Source organism: Hyalella azteca, unplaced genomic scaffold, assembly GCF_000764305.2.
Source record: "Hyalella azteca isolate HAZT.00-mixed unplaced genomic scaffold, Hazt_2.0.2 contig9057, whole genome shotgun sequence".
Classification (NCBI taxonomy): domain Eukaryota; kingdom Metazoa; phylum Arthropoda; class Malacostraca; order Amphipoda; family Hyalellidae; genus Hyalella; species Hyalella azteca.
Window position 1 is genome coordinate 15,624 of NW_025939136.1, and position 27,490 is coordinate 43,113.

The window sequence follows — 27,490 nt, forward strand, 5'->3', positions numbered from 1 at the left end:
ATAAACATCACAATTTAGAACGATCGCCACAGGCGATGCCCACTGACGGGTTCATTTCTTGACAATTCCATTTCTTGATCTCGGCATCTACACTTCTGGCAGTTTTCAGGCTCAGGAATAACAATTTCATACTTGATACATATTGCAAATGATTTATATCAACATGACTATCTAATTGTTGTTTAATATTCATCTCCACAACGTCTTCGCAAGATTTTTCCTGCTACTTCACAAAAATTTTCAAGATTGCGTACGGGCCAAAAGACTGCGATCCTTGCGTCGAAGAGTGAAATTTCCTCAGATAATCGCACACCGTAAACCAAACTGCAACAATCAGTTTCAAATTAATACTCGCAGATATTCCGCTAATCGTAATCTAATTCATAGGAGAACGAACCCAGGAGTTGGCAAATCCGTTCTGAAGTGCAGACATGGCCATCACCATCACCGTCACCATCACCGTCACCATCACTGTCACCATCACCATCATTCACCATATCGTCACAAGCGACGAGAGTGACTCTGCCCTGCTCTGTAAATCAACAAAAATTATGTTCATAAATTAAAACTCGTTCAACAAAATATCAAACTACTTGCGGTACAAATAGAATCGCATAAACACTAATTATATAAAATTATATCGAAATGCAGAAAGACTGGCTAGGCCGTGAGTGAGGTTATATATTAATGACAGTAAAACGAGGGACATCCATGCGTCATGCAGAGCACACACACAGCCTCACTAATCCCACACAAAACACACATACAGCCTCATCAATCCCACACAAAACACACACACAGACCCATTAATCCCACACACAAAACACACACACAGCCTCATTAATCCCACACAAAATACACATACAGCCCCATTAATATCACACAAAACACACACACTGCCACATTAATCCCACACAAAACACACACACACAGCCTCAATAATCCCACACAAAACACGCACACAGCCTCGTTAATCCCACACAAAACACACAAACACAGCCTCATTAATCCCACACAAAACACACACAGAGCCTCATTAATCCCACACAAAACACACACACAGCCTCATTAAACCCACACAAAACACACATACAGCCTCATTAATCCCACACAAAATACACACAGCCTCATTAATCCCACATAAAACACACACACAGCCTCATTAATCCCACACAAAACACAACACACAGCCTCATTAATCCCACACAAAACACACACACAGCCTCATTAATCCCACACAAAACACACATTATCGTCCTAGGCGGCGCTGGTAGCTCTGGTAGTCTTGACACGTCGCCTGCAGGTCGGCGTCACTGGGCACCACTGGTCCCCTCTCAGGCACGTCGTCTCTGATGTAGAGGCGAACATTCCCCGCCCCCCTGTGGGAGTGCGGCAGTGAATATCCTGCGTGGCATGTGGCATGTGGCATGCCAGCAGCCGCCATCTTGTGTGGCGCTATCATTGCCCCACAAATGGCGACCAATGACAGAGCGCCATCATCTTATCATTAATATATTAAAGATTAGATGATCATCATGAATACATTAATGCAATATAATCGTATAGGATTATGTAGAATTAATAAATTGGAATAAATATAATGTAGGATTAGCATTATGCATACTTTTATTATATTAAATAATATATATGTGATATATTATATAACGAGATATTGGGTTATAGATAAATATTTAATAAATAATAGTAATTTTAATCATTATTAAATTTAATTATAAATAGTATTCAGTAAATAAATAAATTATTAATTGACTCACTGCTGACAAAGTCTGTTGGTCAATGCATGAGGACTTGTCTCTTTGATAATAACAACAACAATTATTATTGCTCTTATCATTATATAATTTAATTATTTAATTATTAATAAGTTACGTTATGAATATATACTGGATAATATGTGTAATATATTGTTTATAATATAATTCGATGTAATACAATACAAAATAATATATAATGATATTTATTAGCATTATTAATATTATTACTTAAATTATGTCTAATTAATATGAACATAGGTTGATGATAAGGGATTAACAATAATGACGACATATCATTATTCTGATATGTCAAATAATAATGATTGTCATGATGATGGCGCTGTGTCCAATGATTGGCCGCCATCTGAGTGGGCGATCCATCATCATCGGCCGCCATTTTGTTTCATTCGCGGCGGCCATCATTCACTATCAGTACTATCTTTGTAGTCTATATATATATATATATAAATAAGATAAAGCGCTATAAAATATATCTTATAAGCGCTATAAAAATAATTACATAATCAATCGGCGTCCATATAATTATATATCAAAACTATAATTGTAGTCTAATTCTATATACACTACATGTATTATAATATAATCCGAGATACAGAAATATTGGCCCACAGTTCAGTGGCCGCCGTCCACTCACCCGCCAAAGTAGGCTTGCGTGTCGCCCCTGCCGCCCGTCCGCACTCCTGTCCCGTGCAGCGCCCGCAGCAGCGGCGGCAGCTCCTCTGCACGGAGCTTGCTGCCCCGCAGCGCCAGCTCCCCGAACCTGGGCACACAAACTGCTGGGTCATTCCCCATGTGCATATCTCACAACTATACGATAAATAACTATACTATGTATGACTATACGATGTATGCCAATACAATGTATTACCATACGATGTACAACTATACGGCTTATAACTATATGATGTATAACTATGCGTTGTATATTTTTACACTGTATAAATAAATATACGACGAATTACTATACGATGTATAACTATAAGATGTATAAAAAATGGAACTCTATTTCCCCCCGCGGGGTCGGGGGGGCTACGCACCTCTTGCCAGGGGGGGCAAGGGATGTGATGGTGTGGGCCACGGCCCTCCAGGACCCCTCATCCGCCCCCTCCACGGTCAGCCATGGCAGGGGTGAGGGGGGCAGCGGCCACGTGGGGGAGGAGTGGCCAGGGGGCGGGAGGGGGCGCGTGTACACCCCTGCGCAGCGCCAAATGATGAGGATATTATAAACAAATTATAAACATTATAACATCATTATAATGATATTATAATGATAACATCATTATAACAATTATGATAATAATGAGGATAACAGATTAGAATGAGGATTAAATATACAATATCATATATAATATACATAATATTTTACATATAGTATATAAGAACTATATGCTATATATATTTATTACTAAATATTGTGCATTTATAGAATAGTTTATGTTGCATGATTATTTGTTATTTGGTGATTATCCTTGCGAATAATCACCAAACATTAAAATAAATAACGACTATACAATATATAATTGTACGGCGCCCACGGGCCCAGGGGCGCCGCCCCCCATGCTGGGCAAGACTCACTGAGGCTCTTGTATGTCCCCCCGAGGACGCTGAGGTCCAGGGGCGCCGCCATGTGGATGTGGAGCTCAGCGTCGCGGGCCACGCATGACGAGAGGGCGGCCACACCAGCGCAGGTGCCCACGCAGCCTTTGAACCACTCCAGCCTCACCCTGTCCCCCAGGAGGATGAGGGGAGGCATGAATATGACCAGCAATCCATTGTAATGGACCAGCAATCCATTGTAATGAAAAGAGATTTGCCTGCAATGTGCTATCGATTATTCAGACCTTACAAATCAGCGATGATTCATAGATGACTGCCACCTTTACTCGCCACCCTTTCGATTTATTGATGTTTTATTGTCGATTTTTGGCAAATCTGGCCACTCACCGTTACGCCACCTATAAACAACTATCGCCACCTATAATCATCGGTGCACCACCCTTAATTTTTATTTGGGCATGGAGGGCGATGAAGAAAACGCGCGTACACTACAGCTCGTGCACGAGACGACAGCCGTATAACTTGCTTTATTGTAACTTTTAAACTGGTACAAATGATTTAAATTGCTACAAACGATTTTGGTGTCAACGAGTGAATTAGTTGATCCCATGATAGCCTCGATTATAATATTAATAAATGGAATGGCCTTGGTTTTCCCTGTTGCTCTATCAAATGAACATTAATGATGCAGATGCTTAATCTATGCGGTGAACAAAACATTATGACTCGCCCACTCCTCATTCAAGGGGTGACAAATAAATCATGTTTTATACACTTGATATTAAATCATTACCGTGTGAATTTCACCGGTCACGCTCGACCTCATCAATCCGCGCTAGACTGCGCTCATCAACGGCATGTTATAGCCGTGCAAAGTGCAGAAGCTGTGCAAAGTGCAGAAGTTGTGCAAAGTGCAGAAGTTGTGCAAAGTGCAGAAGCTGTGCAAAGTTCAGAAGCGGTGCAAAGTACAGAAACTGTGCAAAGTGCAGAAGCGGTGCAAAGTACAGAAACTGTGCAAAGTGCAGATGCTGTGCAAAGTGCAGAAGCTGTGCAAAGTGCACGAGCTGTACAAAGTGCAGAAGTTGTGCAAAGTGCAGAAGCCGTGCAAAGTGCATAAGCTGTGCAAAGTGCACGAGCTGTGCAAAGCAAATCGGATCAAGATTGAGTGATTTTTGCAAGCGTTTATGTGGGGCTTATGTAACGGTTACTTTAAATGTTGCAGTTAAGGTTACGGTCGATATTAGAGGATAATTTCGAGTTGAATTTTCGCCGTTATCAGAATCAAATAGAATTCATAAACGACTGAACTGACGCTCGTGAAATTTGTGCTCAAGTCGCGCAGCTGAGGGCGTCGCAGATAACGGCTATCAGGGCAGCAGATAACGGCGCATGCCGGCGTAGCCACCGCATCCCCGACCTCGGTAATCCACTCGCTCGTGTATCCAGTCGACAATTTGATTAATTACAAGTTACATTTTGTATTAAGTGTTCGACATTATTATTGAAATTATATATCATATTTTGTGCTCATTAGCAACGTATCCTTTTTGGGAGGATACTTTTTTCCTCATATTTCTTAAACCATCACAAATTATTTTTTTGAGCAGAATCGAAGAAAGAAAAATTCTTAAAATATCTGCTCATTTCATAGTAAAGAAAGCATTCAACAGAATAGCGAAAAAATTAAGCCTTATTCACCTTATCATTCCAAATAAATTTTTCATAAATAAAAAATAAAAAATACAATATGCATCTTTTGCACTCGACTCTTATTTTTCGTATATAAAAATCTATCGAACAAATTTCTGCAGCAACTAACTTCAGCCTCATGCACCTTAAATTTGTAGTTTGAAATCCTTTCAACACTAAAAATAACAAATGTAATGAACAATTTAAACTTTGATTAAGATTCATGCACATGAGCCAAAATTTCACCACGATTCGATCTATCTTTCCAGGGGAAGTACAGCTACGCTAACGGGAGCGCGACCCAACAGCCGCTGTATATATACGATGCTAGGCTTCAAACACAAGAACTGAGACAAACACATATTAGATTTGCACTTTCAATATACCCTTGCCGTATTACTCTGAAATTACTCCATTCTTAACTCCTAGATACTTTCAATACCAGAATTGTAATCTTTAGCTCGTGCACCAACAGACGCGGGAGGTGGTACTGAGGAGGATGCCTGGGACGAGTCTGGACCAAAGTCATAAAGTGAATCTTTCTTGTAGGATTCATTAATTAATTTCTATTCTTTCACATCCTGATCTTCATAAATTCCTTAACTTCACAAATGAATAAACTAGTTTGCTGGCACGCGTTCACGGGAAGACCGCGCGTCAGGAGCCTCTTGCTGCGCAATCTCGGATGACGGATGTAAATATAATCTATAATCTATATCTATATATAAATATATAGCTGCACTTGTGGCAAGAAATTTATACGATATACTTTTTCATGGGCAAAGAAAATTCGAAAATATTATACTAACAAATTACAAATTTGATGATCGAAGTCACTTAACATAAACTAAATTCCGATCGCATAAAGGCCCATACATATTTATTCTAGAAAACAAAATCTGTGACGGCAGATAAATCCCTTGGCTAAAGTGAGAAAAACAAGCGTCAGGGTCCCGCTGGATTTGTGGCTAATAATCGCGAATTTTTTCTGGTATAAAATTTTAAAACATTAGATGATTGATGATGTAATGAGTGCTAGGGTCGAATTTGGTACTTCAGTTTCATTTTTAATCGAATTTCAGACGCTACCCCAAGGTAATATCACCACTTATCGAACTTAAGTACTGAAAACTTAATTACAATCTGACAGAATTTCGAATATTCTTCAAACATTTTCATCGTTTCCTTCCACAGAAGAAAAAGAACTCATTTTACAAATTTCCTGCAGGAGACAATGTAAACGATGGAGGCTATAAAAGTTGTCATTAATACTAACCTGAATGCAACACTTGCTTTAGAGGAATGGACGTTTTAATGGAAGCTCCACACTCGCACCAGAAGGCGCGTAGTTGCAGGCGCTGACACTCGTTATCTTCCCCGGCCTGATAAGCGGCCTCCTGCTTATCTCGCCGCGCAGCTCAGGCGATGCAGGTAACACAGTGCATGGCAGGGCTCGGAAACGACTCATCATCGTCCTGGTGGTTGACATGCCGCAACTCGCTTGATAATAATCTTTATTCAAAAACTGTTATATTTGCCTGTAATTTCAAACCTTATCTCCCCATCTTGTATCCTGTGAGGCTTGGTCTGCATGTCATTATCTGATGTTTGGCTGCTGTTCTCTGATAAGTTTGCGCATATATTATACCATCATTATATTAACTGTGTAGATAAAGCAATTCTATAAATAGTGTCTGTATAGATTAACTATAGATATATTAACTGTATATAATGTGTAATTCAAATTCATATTGTAATTGCAATGATCCGTTAAAAGCCCCTAATACGAACTAGCAGTTAGTGCTTGGTTAGTTAAATATGTTAAGTTTTAACTACAGTAGAGAGTTAATGAAAGCTGACTGGTAGCGACGCCAGCAGCGAGGAGCGAGCAGGTATATGCCTGATCACACGCACGGTAATGCAAACAACCTCAACTTATTACAAACATTCCATTTGCAGACAGAAATCCAGATCAATTTGGGGCAGAAAAACACATTAGCTGATCTGCTCACATTTTAAAGACACGAATGTGTTGTGACCAGCGAAATATCCATTATTTACTTTGATGTGTTGTGACCAACGAAATTTCATTATTTCCATCAACCTGGCACGGGGCAGGGCCGCCCTTATCTAATCGCGGCCATGGAGATAACAGCGCGGGGGGAGGCGCTTTAGTTCAGCACACTAACGTAGCTAATTGCTGGCGTATTATAATGATTTAGATAATAAATTCGTGGATTTATGTAATTGTGACATTATACGTGTAAATATATTATATGTACGCCGTATAATTTTATCATCAAATGTTTAGGATCTGTTTCAATGTTGGTTCATTGCCCTCCATTAAATGCATAGTTTGAATGGCCAAACCAGGCTCGGCAGATTCGCTCTTTGTTCACCGCAATGAAACTGAAGACCGAGAAGACGAAGCGCGAACTGAACCTTCGGTAGCTCATATAGTTCACAATTAGTGAGTAAAGCTTGTAATATAGTTCACAATTAGTGTGTACAGCTCGTAATATAGCTCACAATTAGTGAGTAAAGCTCGTAATATAGTTCACAATTAGTGAGTACAGCTCGTAATATAGTTCACAATTAGTGAGTACAGCTCGTAACATCGACTTGTGGTGTTCCGTTCTGGGACGCGTCATGCTTCCTATCTCCTACTTCTGCATCTGAGGTAAAGAGCTTGTTACGATTGTGCAAAGGCAAGAGGCTCCACGTTGAGGAAATCCAGCCTCGAGTATTGTGCGAGGTTGCTGATATTATTGCGCCTGTTTTAGCTAGTATTTTTAAATTGTGTACGGTATGTCTACTGGAATTTATCCTGATGTACTAAAGCATGCTCGTGTCATAACGGTCTTTAAGTCTGGCAACTCAAGTAACATATGCAACTATCGACCCATATCTACCTTGCCCTTCCTTAATAAGATTTTTGAAAAAATTCTTCACTTTAAACTTACGAATTTCCTTGACAAATTTTCTTTGATATCTGATAATCAATTTAAATTCTGTACGAGCACCAACACTACAATGGCTATATTTTACTTAGTCCTAGAATTACTTAAGGAATGCTAAAAATAACGGTATTGCTCTTTTTCTTGTCCTGCAAAAGGTCTTTGATTGCGTGAACCATCAAATTCACTTCAATAAACTCTACCGGTACGGTATTAGAGGGCCTTTTTATGCATTGATAAAGTCATATCTAACCAATAGAGAACAATATGTTTCATTCAGCGAATTCAAATTGCCCTCAAGACCAATCACGATTGGAGTACCACAGGGCTCTGTTCTGGGGCCTCTTCTTTTTAATATTTTCATAAATGATATCGCCTCTTCTTTTAATGCGAGCTGCAAGATTTTTGCTGATGATGCCGCTTATATTTCTCGAAAAGTACCTACGATGAAGCGTGTGATAGCATTTCGGATCTGTCCGCAGACTTGTCAAGATGACTGTTAGTAAATAAGTTAGTTGCACACACTGATAAAACTAAACTGATGCTTTTTACGTCTAGACCTGTTGTCACCCCTCGGAACATCTCTTTTACTGTATCAATTTAGAATAGGTTGATGATTTTCGTTATCTAGGCTTAATCCTTGACAATGAAATGTCTTTAAAAAACATATTACTTCCGTTTGCCAAGGGCTTAGCAAAGCCCATGGAGTGTTGCATGCTCTATCAAGTATTTTACCTTTGTCCTCGTTAAAAATGCTTTTCTATTCGTTGTTTTTATCTAAATTTTCTAATATCCTTGTAATATGGGGTGGAGTGCCTCTCTGTGAAAAAAACGGTTATCACGTTGATGAACAGGACATTGCGGGCAATCCGCAGAGTTAGATATGTTAACAATATACCATTGATTCGTACTAATGAATTATATAGACATTAAAAAATCCTGAAACTCGACGACATGTACAAATTTAAGCTTTTAAAATTGATGAATAGGGCACTTTTTCAAGACCAGAGTCTTTTTGAACTTTTTTTGCACACCCTGTCGTCGTCTCAACCTTCCACCAGTCCGTTTAGAAATAAAGAAAAATGGGAATGTTTTTAATTGTGTAAAACATTTTAATGAACTGCCTGATGATTTCAGAATAAACTGTACTCAATCCATCTTAAAGACAATATTTCGTGATCTTATTCCAGCTCATTACTAATTTTACTTTGTTTATCAAATAGTTTTTTCTTGTGACAATTTACTTATGTACTGCCTTTTCTTTAAGATGTGTTATTTTGGATGAATTTTTGTTGCACTTGTTGTCACTATTACATTCGTACATGTCAACTATTAAGCCCGCGAAGCCTTTTTATAGCATGTATGGCCTTTTCACCTGAAAGCTTTTATTACCAAATAGCATATTTTTCTTTTCCATTGAGTCGTGCTGTGTTGCTTCTGTGTGTGAAAGAACAAAGAATATAGTTCACAATTAATGAGTACAACAATATATATTCAGTTTTCTATCACTGAATTCGATATTAAAATTTATTTATCTATGACCAATTTGCATGTACCTTCAGATGATTATTTTGATTGTAAGGCAACATTTCTAATCAAGTGGTCTCGGTATCTTTCAAAAGATTATAGATTAGATAGAGAAAAATAGTGACACGGACTGGTGAAGGCATTTCATGCTTAACGTTTCAAAATCTTGGCGGAATATCAATTCCTTATTTCACGCTGGAGTTCTTGGCGAAAATATTTCGAATGGTTCCTCTCTCGAAATGATGTAATTAAATGGCACAAGTATATGCCACTGCCGTGATGACTACATGGTTCCGTTAACACTTCATTTGAACGCGCTGCTATATGCCAGTGAACGGCCGTTCAAACAAACTTCCTTATAACTTATATATAATTATATATATTATACATAGAATAACAATAATAACATTTTCATCAAGAAACTTCGATACTTATCAAGCATTTTGTGGCAGTCGTTACTCTGAGCTGAAGCGTCGTTCGTTATGGATATACTTGTGTCATTTGATGAAATTAGAACTTACAATATATCAATTATGTCTCTCGAAATGACTCGCGTCATAACTCTTATAACGGATGTCTATAAAAATAGAATAATAAGTTATATATAGTGATATTTAATATATAGAATAACAGGTTATATATAATATATGGAATAAGGATAATTGAAGTAATGGTCCTGCTGGCTCTTACTTGGGCGCTCAGCCTACGTGAGCCCCGGCAGGTCTTATCTTATCAGTTGAGATAACGGCCCCCTGAGGAGGGAGGCTCTGTGATGCGTGATCATGTCTTCACATCGCGGTGATGTCTATGTCTGGTAAGAGGTTATGTCTGCATCGCGGTGATGTCTATGTCTGGTGAGAACTGGGGGCGCAGGTCGCCTGTCTGGTGCGACGCAGGCTGGGGGCGCAGGTCGCCTGTCTGGTGCGACGCAGGCTGGGGAGCAGGTCGCCTGTCTGATGTGACGCAGGCTGGGGGCGCAGGTCGCCTGTCTGATGTGACGCAGGCTGGGGGTTCAGGTCGCCTGTCTGGTGCGGACGAACTTTTCCTAAAGAATTCCTTTTATACGACCAAGTTTATATTTTCCATTCTCATTCGAAAATGTGCCAGTCGAAAGCAAAAATTTATCTTGCACCGCATGAACAGCGAATCTTTTAGATATTGTATTATGTTTCAATCAAATTTATAAAACGTCTTCCTTAGTATTTTATTGCCGGGTCAAAAGTAACCATCAGATATCATGTAATTTTGTGTGTATAACTTCAATACTAGCATAAAAATATCATTCAACTCTGCATACTCTCTACTTGATCCTGTTACATACTTTGACGAACTTTCTTAATTTTTCGCTTCGTTGAAGAAAAGTAGCATTTTCCAGCAAATTACGATTTAAAGTCCATGAGGTACACAATGGGTAACAACGCTTTGCTGCTCCTCCCAGGTAATAGAACGCAAATTATTGAATATTATTAATTAGTAATTTGGTTTCTTGGAAGAAAATCTTTTTCTTATTATGAATGATATGTCGATAGTTTGTTTGGAGTGACTACTAGCTAAAAATACAAACGGCGGCACGTGTCGTGGTCGGGACACGGCACCATCACGACCGTGACCATCTCATCTCATGGTCCCTAGCATCTCATGGTCCTAGCATATCATGGTCCCTAGCATCTCGTGGTCCTAGCGAAGTCCCTGGTGGCTATGGAGAATGAAACGAGTGTGGCAAATTTAATCACGTGTTTATTTGAATAATTAATGGCACACAGATATATAACGCAGATACGGTCTAGTAAATCCCACACAAAACAGAAAGTCTAATTAATCCCTCATGTAATTTTGGTGGCGAGAAACGCCCTGGCGGAAGACGTGAGCAACAAGAGGCTCACTCCGCTCGTATAACTACAGGGATAACAACGTAACGCTAATAAATGAATGTTGCAACACATCAAGACGCAAATACAAATCAGTAAATCAAGATCAAATGCTCATAAGTATTACGAATAAATCAATACATTTTCTATCAAAGGAAACATTAAATTCTTAGTGAACATTATAAATGCCAAAAAATGATTATTAATTATATGTTCACTCCAACGCATTTATATGGAAATGTTTAAGCTTAGCCTAGCTTTTCAAGGTACTTTACTTCGTTTGCGTCAAATTATTCACACTTTAAACATTTGGCTTTGAAAAACTTATCTGTTTGAGATAATTATTGACTTTCCAAACATCGACGGTCAAACGCAAAGAAACATCACAATTTTGAACGACCACTGCAGGCGATGCCCACTGACGTGTACATTTCTTGACAATTCCGCAATCTAATAATTTCTTGACCTCAGCATCAACACTTCTGACTGTTTTACAGGTTCAGGAATAATAATTTGTTCTTTATATATATTACAAAAGATTTATATCAAGATAATTAGCTAATTATTGTTTAATATTCACCTCCACAACGTCTTTGCGAGATTTTCATTGCTAGATCGCAAAAGTTATCAAGATGATGGCGTACGGGCCAAAAGAAAAATTGCGATCCTTGAATCGAAGAGTAAAATTTCTTATGATAATCGCAAACCGTAAACCTAACTGCAGCAATCAGTTCCAGATTAACACTCTCGGATATTCTGCTAAACTTAATCTAATTTGTAAAAGAACATACTCTGGAGTTGGCAACTCCATTCTGAAGTGCTGACATGGCCAATGAATGAGACCAGCAGTTAGCATCCTGGACCTTCTCGCACTCAATCTCTCTTTCCTCATTTGTTATCCTTGACATTTATGAACATATTTACTTTACTTTTGCCTTGACCACCATCTTGACCACCATCATTTTGCCATTCACCAGCATTCACCGGGGGTGCAAGCGATGCAAGCGTTCCCTCTCTGCAGGCCTGCAACAATACAAGAATCATGTTCATAAATTCAAACTCGTTCAACAAAATATCAAACTAATTGCGTTACAAATAAAATCACATGAGCACTAATTTTATAAAATTAAATCGAACTGCAGATAGACTGTCTAGGCCGTGAGTGAGGTTATATATTAATTACATTAAAGAGAATGACATCCATACGTCATACAAAACACACGCGCAGACTTATTATTCACACACAAAACACACACAGCCACACAATCCCACACAAAATACACACTTATCCTAATTAATCCCATACAAAATAAACACATCCTATTAATCCAACACAAAACCCACACACAGCCTCATTAATCCTAGACAAAACACACACGCACAGCTTCATTAATCCCACACAGAACACACACATAGCCTCATTAATCCCAGATAAAACACACACGCACAGCCTCATTAATCCCACACAAAACACACACACAGCCTCATTAATCCAATGCAGAACACACACATAGCCTCATTAATCCCAGATAAAACACACACGCACAGATATTTATAATTATTATTCACTGATATAAGAATATTGGCCCACAGTTCAGTGGCCGCCGTCCACTCACCCGAAGTTGGCGTGCGTGTCGCCCCCGTCGCCCGTCCGCACTCCTGCCCCGTGCAGCGCGCGCAGCAGCCGCCGCAGCTCCTCTGCACGAAGCCTACTGCCCAGCAGCGCCAGCGAATAGAATCTGGGCACACAAACTGCTGTGTCATTCCCTATATATACATGATGTATAACTAACTATACGTTGTATAACTATACGACGTATAACTATACGATGTATAACTATATACGATGTACGACTATACTTAGTATAATTATACGATATACGATGTTTTACTATATGACCCCACACAGAGAGAAAATTTCGGCGCCTTAAGCATATCAGTAGGTGATGCACTTGCGAGCTTCGATGCACGTAAATTTGTGCGGCTAACGCCGCGCGGCCATTGGTCAGTGCGCCGCACGGCCATTGGTCAGTGCGCCGAGTGCTCTCACAGGAGGAGGTTGTGTGGAGCCGCCGCTCATGAATGCCACGAATCTACACTGCATACGGTCAATTGTCGCAGCTCAATTTTTTTAATTGTTTCAACTCACTGCTGTTCTTTTGTCAATAGTAATGTTAACGAACGACGTCTATACCATTCTATCACATAATAAGTTGATCTTAAAATTAAAGATTTATTCTGGTAGTACCGCGCGCAAGACTAAGCAAGCACTGCGACTCTATGTGACTGACGTCTCCGTGGCTCAGTGGGCTAAGGCATAGTCGCGCGCACTCGACTACTGTCTCGGCAGAGGTTCGGATCTCGGCGGGCGGCTAGCAGTTTCTTCAACCAGAGTTCGAAAGAGGTGAGAGCAAAGAGTGAAGTTTCATGATGTTTGTACATACCGATATAAATCGTGTAATAAATATGTGTAGAAGGAATAAATATGTGACTAATTCCGCTGCGAAGGAGAAAAGCGTTGAAATCAAATAGTGACGGAGAAATATAGTTTTCATAATTTTAGTAGGGAGGCGGCCATGGATTAGACGGATCGACCGGAAGAGTAGAATATGATAGAATGATTTCTTCAGGCCCTGGAAACTGGGCAAGGATATTACAGAGATCCTGAAAAGAAGGTCTCATTCTCCGTAGATTTATTTTCACATTGATGCATGCGCGTATATCGAAATTCCTAATTTCGATATACTTGGAATTCTTTGATGCACCCGGGCGGCCGTAGGTATCTCGCTTTTGGCACGATCGCTCGGAGATGATTTGATGCACCTAAGTATATCAAAACAGCAGTCAAATTTCTGTCAGTGCAGGTGCAGAAGCTGTAGTGTCATTCACTCAGACGCACATCTCACAACTATACGATGTATAAATATATGATGTGTAACCATACGATGTATACCTACACGATTTATAACTATACGATGTATAACTACACGATGTATAACTATACGATATAGAACTATACGATGTGTAACTAGGCGATGAATAACTTTAAGATGTATAACTTTAAGATTTATAACTATACGATGTATAACAAATTGAACTCTAATTCCCCCCGCGGGGTCGGCGGGCTACGCACCTCTTGCCAGGGGGGGCCAGGGTGGTGATGGTGTGGGCCACGGCCCCCCAGGACCCCTCATCAGAGCGGCATGCAGCTCATGCCATCAGAGCGGCATGCAGCTCATGCCATCAGTACTTCTTGCACGTAGTACAATAGCAAGTATTAGGGTATATACATTAATAGATAGAAAGGGTATACATAATAGTTAGTAGGAGAATAAATACAATGGAAAGTAGGAAGGTAAATACAATAGTAAGTAGGAGGGTATATACGAAAGTATGTGGGAGAGTAATTACAATAGTAAATAGGAGCGTAAATACAATAATAAGTTAGAAGGGTAAATAGAATTATAAGTAGGAGGGTAAATACCATATTGAGTAGAAGGGTAAATACAATAGCTAAATAACGGAAATGAAAATTAACGCAAATGTAGAAAAAGGAAAATGAATCGAAAGTAAAAACAACATAAAAAACATCATGCAATTGTCTGCTTACCGTGGTATTTCCTCTGTCTTGGCTCCCAGGATGCAGGCGAGAGAGTCTTTGCCTGCACGGATGCGCTGCACGACGTGGTCTGCAGCGACGATCTCATGCACCGTCTTGTGCGGGAAGGTATAGCTCTTGTCACCTAACTTAAATAGTGGCTTTTGCTCCTTCAGTAAAACTGAAAGAACAATTTCCGGGTCGAATTTCCCAGTAGCATCTATTTTTTCTTTACACTTCTTCTTCAATTCAAGGAGCTCCTCTCCCGACAATGTTACGCTGTTGTCGCGCAGCAGCTCCAACGCCTCACGACCGATTACATCAAACAGGTCGGCAACCAAGACGTCAGTTGCGCTGTAGTTCGAATCCGCCAATTTCGACAGGATGCGTTTTTTATACAAGCGAATAATGGATGGCGCCACGTCCCCTGGCGACTGCCACAAGGATATCTCTTCAGGGAAGTGCTTATGCATCTCACAGAAATGAACCAAGTTAATTGGTTCAGTGAATTGACTTCTAACATCTTCACTGAGTGACTTGAAGCTCTTTGCCATCTCCCCAGTCGGAGTGTCGACGCTCAGGGCCTTTTCATACCGCTGCAAGAATTCAAGTTGGTCGGCAAGCTTCGTGAGCGGCAGGATCTCGTACTCAGCAGAGCTGACATCGTTGCTGCTCAGGAGCGGTGCCAGCTTCGCTTTTACGGCATGAGGACGAGTCGTGATCAACACACGACAGTTAGGACGCCACGACAATTTGATAATCTCGGTCACGACTTTCATGGAAAATTCGTTGATTTCGTCAAAGCCATCGATGATGAATAAGACACGAAGTCGTAAAATGGCATCAAGGACTTTCACTTGACCACCTGGTTCGTTGCACAAATCATTAAAATGGAGCTTTATAACGTCACTCAGTTCTTGATTGATGCGATCCCTGCACTCGAAGAAGATGAGTTGGTCAAAAGAGCTAAGGTAATCGGCAGTCCCTTGTTGCAGGTCGAAGAATTGCAGCACGATGTTCTTGACGAGGGTTGTCTTACCTGCGCCGGCGACGCCCGTTACTAAGATAATCTCCTCACATCCATTGAAAATTTTTGTGTAAGAAAAGCCCTCTCCGCTAGTGCCTGCCCTCTCCTTCACCTCTGCTGCGTGGAATACGTCTCGACGCTGGACCTTTATTGTTTCATCGCCTAGACCGAGCACTTCACTGGATAGCCTGGCCTTCCAAAGAACTTGCACGGCCTGTTTGCCGTTCATCATCAGCCGAGAACACCAATAGTAAATGCTCTTCTGATTCAGATCCAATTTGGATATGTCCTGATTTAATTCGCGTTTAATATCATAGATCTCATTTGGGGGAAGAGCGTAAAATCTCCCGGCTTCATCAATCAGATCATTCAGAGCTGCTATAAGATCGATTAGGGTTTGCTCGTTCTGGACGGCAGTGAGGTTGTGGAAGGCTTTATTTCGAAAATTCTTGACGTTCTTCAACTTCTTGAGCAGTTCTCCACAATCCTGCGAATTGTCTCTGTGAACTGTGGTGAGAATGTAGTTGAGCAGACTGAAGATGCCTGTGACGTCTTGCTCCTTGACATCAGTTAACTTGTTAAAAACGTATGATGAGAATCCTAGTGCCTTTTTCCATTCATTGTTCGTGATTGGCGACTTATTTGCTTCTGTCCTCAGGCGATCCACGTACTGCCGGTAGGTCTCATCTTCCCGCTTGTCCTGGCATTCCTTGCTGAGGACGAACCGCATGATCATGGGGCTCAGGTGCAGGTTGCCTACCACAATGCGGTAAACCGATGCTGTTGCTCCTGGCAGATCGACAGCTGTGGCAGTAGGGAATGCTGGGGCGGTAGCGGAAGCCGTGTTGCCCATCTCCCAGTATCTGATAAGGTGAGATACACAATGAAGATTTCTAGTGCTGGCAATAGTCAGCGAAGTATTATTTCATAATATTTATATTTCGTTGTTCGCATATGTTTCGCATAATATTTCTTGTCCATTAAGGCCCGTGTGCTCTAAATACAATATCATGCTCGATTTGAAACTCTATATGTAAATTTTATCTTTTGCTTCTCAGCCGAATGACAAAAAAAAGTTCCGAACTACCTAGTTGATTACATGATAGCCTGAAACAGGTAGAGACGTGGTCGTGGCAGGCGTTATCGCCGCAACATTACTAAGGTGATCTCAACCGATACGTCAACCTGCATCCGGAAGAAAATACTTAATGCAAGGACCAGAACAATCACCCGCCCGTTAACTCTCCTGAGACTTATTCAAAATTTTGCATTGCGCATTCTTTAATTTTATGTATTGTTGATATGATCTCATTTAAATTCATTGAATTAATTTGATTGCAATTATATTTTCAAACTAACTTTCGTTGCATAAAAAAGTGTTCAACTTGCTGAGTTTTGCTACTCACATTCTTTTTCTGACAACCGTACAGAATACAGGTAGAGGCCAAATCAATAATTTTATTGACTGATGCAAGATTGAAATGATATTCAGAACTTAACAGCATCATCCTCCTCTTGATGATGAGTATAATAATGAAAATATTAAGAATAATAGCGGTCTCAGCGTTTATTAGGCCGTAGACCTTGAGCCATTTTTTAATATTACAGAAAATTCACAGCTTGTTGCAGTCTTGTGATGTTCGAGCTGAGGATGTTCGAGAACATCCACAGCTTGTTGCGATCTCGAACGCGTAACTCACATCTTCAATTCTGCTGTGCTTAACCGCCCGGCCTCCTCGCCGATTCTGACCAGAACCTGGCGCACAGAACTTGGATTGAACCCGCACCTCTCTGCGCCAATCCTGGTACTCTTAACTGTAACCACTGTGTCACCCTGCTATTTTTCACAATATTGAAGCATTAGCGACTAGAAGTGACTGCACGACCCAATGTTCTAGAATAAATAGTATCCTGGTTAACATAGTTGTTAGTCATCCAATCAACACCGGTTTAAAAAATATAATATCATCCAATCAAAACAGGCTTATTTAGGGTATATAAAAACATATATAGTATAAGACCATTGGATAATATAGCATCATCCAATCAACACAGGTTTACATTCAGGAGTAAATGTATAGTATCATATATACTATAGGATCACTGGATGATATAGCATCATCCAATTAAATTCTTTGGTCACGATCACTGTTCACATAGTGGCGTACATGACAAAAACTGAGGTCCATTTATGGAAATATATATAATGTTTTATTGTGCTCTATAGGTGAAGGCATATCATCAAATTAAGTCGTTATCACTGAGAAAGTAATATGGTCGCAGGTTTGTTCATTTTCACTATCAAAGATATTTATTCCTATAATTTCAATGGAGAGGGTAATTAATACGTTGCCACCTATTATACATCGTGCTAACGATGCGTCTTGCAGACGGTGCTAACGAAACCTCGGAACGGTGCCTGCTGTAGAGACGACGATTTCTGATGCTCATTCACTGCTCGTTAGTGAATTGAATGATTTTCTCGAGCTTGTGATTCCAACCAGTGATTCGATTCAGCGTTGAATCATGTCACCAGAGAACCCAATTCCAGCCGTCAGAATTAAATAACCAATGAAAATTTTCAATAGATTGCGAAGTAGTTCTGTGAACTAATAAATTCGAGTCATGTGATTTTCGGGGTTGAATTACGAATGTCATTAGCGGAAAACACATTCTGAAACGACCGAAATGCCAGCCAGGATACTTATCGTGTCGGGATATTGTATATAGGGGCTGTTGGGACACGTATCCAGGATACTTATCGTGTCGGGATATTGTACATAGGGGCTGTTGGGGCGAGTATCCAGGATACTTATCGTGTCGGGATATTGTACATAGGGGCTGTTAGCTGTTGGGGCGCGTATCCAGGATACTTATCGTGTCAGTATATTACCTGGACTTGAAATTTCACTTTTAGGTGGAGAACAGGAGAGGATTGGAGGAAAGGTAGGACATGATGGGGGACAGGAAAAATTGAATTTATTTGCCAATTTTAAATTTGAATTAAAAATTTAAAAATCAAATTAAATTTAAAAATTTGATTTAAAAGATGCAAGATCTTTTAAATTAAATGTCTTCCCTGTTCTGCAACGAGAATTTAAATTTGTTCTCGAATAATTATAGTTTTTAAAGTCGGTTAAGAACCACTTCACTCTGACCGATTTTCTTAGATGGTATAAAACTATTTTACACCCGTCTATTTTTTCCTTATTTCTTATAATGAAAATTTTTGTGTTTTTTCCTGTTTCATTCATTCATTCAAGGAAACGATCAAACAAAACGTTACAAGAATAACATAATTTATTAATAATAATAGCAATTAAATAATTAATTATAAGAATAATTTAAATGTTGCCTTAAGTGGCCCGTTCACGGTCGCTCCAAATCTAAACTCGGCACACTGGGTTAACTCAGAGTAAATTTTGGCGGCAGCGTCTGGCAGCGAGTCGAGACAACAGCGAGCCTTGGGGAAGTGAGGACGACGATGGAGAGGATGAGTGGGGTATGGGAGGGTTGAGGACTAATTTATTGGTGTGAGCCGATGGTAGTGTCAGGTTGCGGTGTGTCCCCTCGTCCCCTCACCTACCTACTATAACTATAAATAACTGTATAGTTATTAGGTGCACTGTATAGCTACAGGCTCCTTCGTATTCATATATAAATTTGTTCAATGAATGACTGACGGGTATCATTAATTAATATATATTGACACATAGTAATGTTAACTAATTTCTAATTTGTAACATTGAGTTCTCTGAAGTCTGAGTTTCCTAAGGCCAGCGGATCATTGTAAAATCTGCACTCGCGTGTAAGTTCGGCCGTCACCAGCCCATGGTCTCGTTATCACTTCAGCCACATATTTGTGGCTAACACACCCCCGGCCTCAAGGATATTGTTTGAGGCAAGGGGCGGCTTTAGGTGGCCGGTGAATTGCCGGTGGGCGGCCGGAGCTAACATGCTCTGGCCGACCGCTTGCCACTCACGGTCCGTGGAGGAGGGAAGGCACTGAAGGAGCACTTGACAGCGCCGAGAGTGAAATTTATGAGCTTGCGATTCCCTCATTAACCACTGGACATGTTTTGACTTCAACAATTTAGGATACAAACTTTATTTGAACGTGTAGTCTCATGTAATACTAATGTAGCAGTTAGTCAAATATAGCTGCAAATTTTTTCACAATGGTACTACGTAACATGGTTCTTCGTATCATTATGGTTTTTACTCCTGTTATTTGCTTTAAAATTAAGTATTTATATTTGCCTTTTCTTATTATATAATTCATCATTTTTACAATCATAATAATAATAATTTAAATCAGTAATTCAGTATAAAACGAGAGAGTTGATGAATTCGCCTCATGCGCTCAACCCCATGACTCAACCCTCCCTATATACCTTCCCATTGTTCTGACATTGTCCTCCCCAAACTCAATCGTCTTCTATGTTGTTATCTCAGCCGGTTATCGTTGCCTCAACTCAGAGACGGAGGGATGTAGTACGGTATCGCCGTATAACATTGTTACGGCATATACTATGCGCTCTAAAAATACCGTCGAAAGTTTTATTTTATTTTATTTATAAAAAATTTATTTACAAATTATATTTTAAAGTTGCATTCACGGACTTGCGAAGTCGCGCTACGCTACCATATCAGAAGTGCGTGTAGACTCATATTTAATTCCAGAAACATCAATCGCAATATCAAGTGCGAGAAATTTCAAATCATAAAATATGGTAAAATATGTAGAGATGTTCAGACAGTTTGCTGATTTGATCCTCACCTCAGCCTCCATAGAAATTCGATAGGTAAGGATATGTGCTCTCCCCTACGACTTCACCCTTACTCCGTCATCTACCCGCCACATTTGTAAACAATCTTGTGTTTTGAACCTCGCAGATATTGGCAATGTTTTGGGGTTGTCCCTGGACGAGATGGCACTTTTAACCCTATACCCCTCGCCCTCCTTCTCACCCCAAACACAGAATGTCGCTCTACATTCATGCCTATAGTCCATATCTGTGTAGAATTTTAATCTTGAAACGTTAAAAAAGCAGCAGTGGAATTGCTTACTACATCAGATCGCCATTTTTGATGCGATTATATGTCATGCCAATATTCAACAGTTTAACATTATTTGTGCCTAATAAGCAGTGAAAAGGTTAGAAAAACGCCTGTGAAAATGAAAGCTTATACTGTAATCATAAACCATGTACAATATACAGCTACTGGTTAATTCTAATTCTTATATAATTTTTACTAGAAGTAATTGGCAGTTATTACTCAAAAGATCACAGAGTAATTACTGGCGCTAAATTGATCGTTGATGTAGTAACGGAACGCAAATTCTTATTTTGTTCGGTATTCCAAAATAAAATATTCTTTTTATTTCATGATATGAATATTCTCACCCTTGTCATTTGTTATAATAATGTGCATTTTATTCATGAGTAATTCATGCAATGAATGTGCAACTGATAGAAGTAAAGCTAGTATCATATATTAACAAATGACAATTTCTAATTTAGATTATTTACATAATAACATTCAGTTGATGCTGAACAAAACACAAGACGCGTAAGCTAGCTGTTTAATTTTTACATGCCATTGACGATACGAGATAACAGGATTTGCAATTAAAATGATTTAAGACGATCTTCCATGCGTTCTTGCCAAAACGTTTTCTCCATTTCAATATGTTCAATATGCATATCTTCGGGGATCCACGTCACGAAGATGCACTTATTTCTCCCTGTAACCCTCAGTTGTCCCTGAACTTGATAGAAGTATGAATGTCGTCTGTATGAATGTCTGTGTAGTGGGGAACCACTGGCATGTACTGGTCGTAATCGAGATGTAAATACGGGAATGAAGGGCAGTGAATAACCTGGTGCAGCTTATTTTAATCCAAGGATTCTGGGCACAAGTAAGTTTCAAATTAAGAAGCGGTAACCAGAAAATAAACTTAATAACATCCTCGACGCCTAGAATTTGTATGCACCAAATTCCCAATAATGAGGCATGACGTACGCATTACGTACAGATGAGGTGCAAGGTGGCGATTCCAATCAATGCTTTGCCTTCCTTCTCAGCAGGTATGGTGGAGTTCATTAATCTCTGGTGCGCCTGTATCTTACTTCCATGATTATGAAGGGGTTCACAATCCTACTGCAAACCATAATCCTTTGTATCATTGTGGTTTTCGGTCAAGTTATTTCTTTTAAAATGAAGCAATTATATTTACCTTTTTATTATAATAGAAATCAGCATTTTTACAATCATGGTAATAATAAGTTGAATCAGATATTCAGTATGACAGTAATCCAGTGGGCCTAGTCACACTAAATTATAATAGTCACAAAGCACGGTCCATTATCCACCTTGCACGGTCCATCGTCCATCATGCACGGTCCATCATCCACCTTGCACGGTTCATCATCCACTTTAATATGCACGACAATAAGATAGTTCCATGCACTCGATAGATAGTTAAGTTCCATGCACATGACATAGTGCACTCGCCAAAATTCCCCCGTGATATTTGCGCATGAGACGAACTGTAAGTTCGGACGTTAGTTCTTTGCCTTACCTCTGTTTATAATCCAAAATTAGGTATGATTCGACGCATCACTCATACTCAGTGCTATCTGCCAGCCAACAGACGTTTGAAAACTGAAGAACAGCGGTGCTCAGCAATTCCTTCATAGTCCTGTTCGTTCCCGTTTGCTGTTCATTTTGGCATGAGTTTTATCACGTAATTGCAGCATTTCCAGAGTGTTTATTTTATTTTTTTTTTATTTCCCGAGTGTTTTTTTTTTATTTTGGCAGTTACCACATGAATAAGCATCGAGTTAGTGTTTTACAACATAACTTCATGACAATAACCTGAATACACAAAAAACTGAATGGAACTAGCGAATGAATAGGTATATAATGCGATTAAGTCCTTTCTGGTTTTAGCTAACTCCACATGTGAAAATTCATGCTATTTGAATTAGATGTCGATATCCTTCTTTCTTCCTGTTCCTCCACCTTCCTCCACTCCCTGCATGCCTCCTCAACGCTCGAATCATTACCACCGGCATAATCAATGTAAGCAGAGGATTTCATTTTTAATTGTCCTCACTTACAGAGGCCGCTCGCTGTCCAGGGAAGAGGTGGCCATGCCGTCTGTAGACCTCTTGAACGCGGGTTCAAGTGGGCAAAAAAGGCTCAGATCGACACGCTTGCGAGGTGCCTGCGTCAAACTGCCGCAATCACGGAGAGAATTTTGAACTGGTCAATGGCCCACAGTAGAATGAGTATTTCTGACGATTGAAAAACATCCTTTATGCATTCTAGTCGTAAATTTCTGCAGTAATCAAAGCAAGGGTGCCTCGTATTAAACTTGAACCAAGAAAAATATCAACTGCAATCTGACGGCCTCACGGATGTTTATCAATCAATTCCTGTCCATTTCCCAGCCATCGCAAAGCGGCATTGCTCTCATGTTTCATATGTCCAGTTGCGAAGCTGTTATTGATGGAATGTGTGAAAGTTGAGAGGAAAACCAAGCAGGATGCAAGACTTGCTTTAGGGTTATGAACGCTAAAAATAATACTCCACACCTGTGTATTGCAACGGTCATTACACTCACGAAAGAGATGTATTATCAGACGAAGGAGGTTTCCTCATATGATTGAAATTTGGCTGCTAATAAGGCAGACAAGCACGAAGGAATTTAATTGACGAGCTAATTGCAATCTTGTATATGTCGTTACGAATGACGTGTAATGAAATGGAACCCTTGACAGTTTGAAGACCTGAAAAAGTAAATCTGACTATTAACTGTCTTTATTTTGAGTAATAAACAATACAGTATGACAGTAATGCAGGAATTAAGTGCAAGGATTTATATTCAATTGGCCTACCGCATTCCTACCTGTTCCTAGGATCGCCTTGAAGGTAATGACTGAGAGCTTGAGGTGAACGCGGCTTTATATAACTTCCTACGTGACGTTGCTAACTTCACGGAAAAAGTAAAATTTACTTAAAGTAATGAAACTCGTGATTTTTGTGCACTATACCTGCAAAAAATGAGCGTAGTTGCGGGCGCTAACACCCGTTATCTTTCCTGGCCTGATAAGCGGGCTGGTATAATGATGAAGAAATGGTATAAAATGTGTTCAAATGTGGTCAAATCTATGCGAAATCGTGTTCATATGCTTATAAAAGCAAGAGGAGGTCATATCTCTTATTAATTATATCGTCTCTTGTAGCATTGACATGTTTTTTGTACATAAAACTTAAATTTTGCCAATACTTGTCTTATTTCAGCGCTGTCTGATTTAATTTGCAAGGCACTGTAGGATGAAAAGTATGTTGGTGGGGAAAAAAACACCCTATAATGGAAGTGAAAACGATATCTAAAAAAGGAGCTCTATAGGCGACGGTCATGTGTGTTAGGAATATAATGTTATTTTTTCAAAACTATATGAGTTCAAAATTTTTAAAAGTTAACCTTTTACATTTTCTTTGCATGTTATGTTTGTTTTCGTTTTCTCAATACATTCTTGTGATGTAATGTAAATGTGCTTGTAAAAATGTTTTACATGTGAATATAAAATGTCATCAATATCGGTAAATAAATTAACGTTGTTCCGAACCCACACGCTCCCTTAACGAAAAATGAATGCTGAACTTGCGACCAGGTTTCATATATCACGTTGCTTAAGTAATGACAAAAATAATTAATCATGGGAGAGAAAATCTATTTCTGCATAAATTCCTGAGGCGACAACGAAGGAAACTACCGGAGTCCCGCAGCCTCCATCGCTTTTCTGGAACTTGAACGAGGCCCGAGAAATGATCCACAGCAGAATGAGTTTTTGCAGCTGAAATGAATGTTGTAATTTATGTCTTATTGGAAAGACCTTCTCGCCAGCTGAATTACTGCTGAGTTACTAATGAAGTATTCAGTCGAATTAGGGCTGAATAACTCAGTTGAATTATTGTTGTTTAATCCAGCTGGTATAATTGCTGAATTTCTAATGAATTTCAGTCGAATTATTGCTGAATTGCTGTTGTTTTACCAGCTTGTATTACTGCTGAATTACCCTGCTGGTATTACTGCTGAATTACCCTGCTGGTATTAATTCTAAATTACCCAGCCGGTATTACTACTGATTTAATAGACGGCAATGAGTCATGATCCGACGCTTCCTCCACTTACACTGAGGCCAGTTATGGCTCTTCTGATTGCTTCCTTACTTCATCATAGAGTCTGCTCGTATGATTAAAATATCAATACCCAAAAATAACGACATTTCCTGAAATATTAAACTCAGCAGGATCCATTAGTTCCTATAGTTCCGTCCCTCGGAGTGCACAATAATCCCAATTGTGCAGCTAATCCGTGGAATTTCTGATTTTTTCTTATACTCAAAGGTTTGCAAAAAGATCAAGTTGGCAGTTTATGCGCACACGACTTGTCGCTCTAGTCTACCACAAGTTTAGTTTTGTCCCATTCAACGTTTTCATGAATTTCTCAGATTGACTGGTGCCAGTTTCGTCGTTGTCAGTGAACGACTATTAATCTGATAGTAGCATTTCGGTGACCAACATATACAGTTCTGCCTCGATTACATACGAGGACTTTTTGAAACATGGCCTCCAATGCAGCTCAAGACATCAGAGCGTCATGCAGCTCATACCATCAGCGCGTCATGCAGCTCATGCCATCAGCGCGTCATGCAGCTCATGCCATCAGAGCGGCATGCTGCTCATGCCATCAGAGCGGCATGCAGCTCATGCCATCAGAGCGGTATGCAGCTCATGCCATCAGAGCGGCATGCTGCTTATGCCATCAGAGCGGCATGCAGCTCATGCCATCAGAGCGGCATGCTGCTCATGCCATCAGAGCGGCATGCAGCTCATGCCCTCAGAGTGGCATGCAGCTAAGTAGGAGGTAAATACAATAGTAAGTAGGAGGGTAAATGCAATAGTAAGTAGTAGGGCAATACAATGATAAGTAGGAGAGTTAATTCAACAGTAGTATGAGGGTAAATACAATAGCAACTAGGAGGGTAATACAATAGTAAATTAAAGGGTAAATACAATAGTAAGTAGGAGAGTAAATACAATAGTAAGTAGGAGGGTAAATACACTAGTAAATTGGAGGGTAAATACACTAGCAAGTAGAATTAAATTAAAACGCGAGCAAGTATCGTCACCATGAGAATGTATCGAGCTGCAACAACTTACGGCTCCGAAGGAGATGGCTGCACGGCGACGTCCAAAGTACGTGGCGGCTGCACGGCGACGTCCAAAGAACGTTGCGGCGGCCCGGAGACGTCCAAAGAACGTTGAGGCGGCACGGCGACGTCCAAAGGACGTTGCGGCGGCACGGCGACGTCCAAAGAACGTTGCGGCGGCACGGCGACGTCCAAAGTACGTGGCGGCTGCACGGCGACGTCCAAAGAACGTTGCGGTGGCACGGCGACGTCCAAAGGACGTTGCAACTGCTCGTGACGTCGCAGTCGTTCACTAAGTGTCGTCCCTGGGCCAGGCTCCGCCATCTCCCGGGCGTCGGCAGGCGCTCCTGATGGGCGCTGGTCGCGATCAACGCTCCTGCGACACAACGCGGACGACAACTTCAAGCAACGCCACCAGAGCACATTAATAATAATCAGTGCACATCATCATCGGCAACACACGGGCGGCAACACACGGGCGCCGAGCACCTGGAGGGCATCTCATCAGCAGGCTGTGGAGCTGCAAATGGTCAGGAGTCAACGAGCGGCGAATCTATAATATTGAGACATTCGTCACATAAATCAACGATGCCTTGGACGGAAGAGGAGATCTTTGATAACAAAGAGAATTTTTCGAAAACAGGATTAGCAGTCCGAAGTGAACGTACTACCCGGCCAATATTAAATCGTTGGTTGTGAGTTCCTGCCCAAGCCACGCCGCTGGGGGCGTCGCAGATAACGGCTTTCAGGGCAGTAGATTAATGCGCATGCCTACGTGACGTAGCCTCCGCAACCCTTTACTTCGGTGATCCACTCACTCGTCCACAATGTCATAGTGGTGATAAATAAAGTAACCGCTGGCGCGAACGTTGATTTTCCGACTGATGTGGTCCAAGCGAATTTTCGTCAGACATGAATCAGCGACGCCTCATTACCCAGCAGATGAGGCCGGCTTGTTGTATCCACGATACGAAACTGGAACTTACGTGAGGCATGCGTGTTGTGTCCACGATACGAAACTGGAACTTACGTGAGGCATGCGTGTTGTATCCACGATACGAGACTGGAACATACGTGAGGCATGCGTGTTGTATCCACGATACGAAACTGAAACTTACGTGAGGCATGCGTGTTGTATCCACGATACGAGACTGGATCTTACGTGAGGCATGCATGTTGTATCCACGATACGAGACTGGAACTTGCGTGAGGCATGCGTTTTGTATCCACGATACGAGACTG

General features: G+C 40.4%; 2 protein-coding genes across 2 annotated transcripts; both read right to left on the reverse strand.

The window, feature by feature from the left end:
* Positions 1-1,256: 1,256 nt before the first annotated feature.
* On the reverse strand, positions 1,257-2,895 carry LOC125178351. The gene is made up of 3 exons (XM_047881887.1): positions 2,834-2,895; positions 2,431-2,556; positions 1,257-1,379 (listed from the first exon to the last, which is right to left on the reverse strand). Exons 1-3 carry the CDS (start codon positions 2,892-2,894, stop codon positions 1,258-1,260), a joined length of 309 nt encoding a protein of 102 aa, XP_047737843.1. The 5' UTR covers position 2,895; the 3' UTR covers position 1,257.
* A 9,479-nt stretch (positions 2,896-12,374) lies between these two features.
* On the reverse strand, positions 12,375-27,082 carry LOC108671559. Its single transcript, XM_018159116.1, has 5 exons — positions 27,024-27,082; positions 26,259-26,624; positions 15,005-16,882; positions 13,011-13,133; positions 12,375-12,417 (listed from the first exon to the last, which is right to left on the reverse strand). The coding sequence occupies exons 1-5, from the start codon at positions 27,080-27,082 to the stop codon at positions 12,375-12,377; spliced, it is 2,469 nt and encodes an 822-aa protein (XP_018014605.1).
* Between the last annotated feature and the right edge of the window lie 408 nt (positions 27,083-27,490).

Excerpts from the sequence above, each read along its gene's own strand:
- LOC108671559 (XM_018159116.1), bottom strand. The coding sequence starts at position 27,082 with ATGACATTGTGGACGAGTGAGTGGATCACCGAAGTAAAGGGTTGCGGA. Across the intron at positions 26,625-27,023 it reads GGTTGCGGAGGCTACGTCAC|GAGCGTTGATCGCGACCAGC; the intron begins GTAGGCATGCGC and ends GTTGTGTCGCAG. Across the intron at positions 13,134-15,004 it reads AAGACAGAGGAAATACCACG|ATTCTATTCGCTGGCGCTGC; the intron begins GTAAGCAGACAA and ends TTGTGTGCCCAG.
- LOC125178351 (XM_047881887.1), bottom strand. The coding sequence starts at position 2,894 with ATGAGGGGTCCTGGAGGGCCGTGGCCCACACCATCACATCCCTTGCCC. Across the intron at positions 2,557-2,833 it reads CTTGCCCCCCCTGGCAAGAG|GTTCGGGGAGCTGGCGCTGC; the intron begins GTGCGTAGCCCC and ends TTGTGTGCCCAG. Across the intron at positions 1,380-2,430 it reads ACGCAAGCCTACTTTGGCGG|GGGGGCGGGGAATGTTCGCC; the intron begins GTGAGTGGACGG and ends GCACTCCCACAG.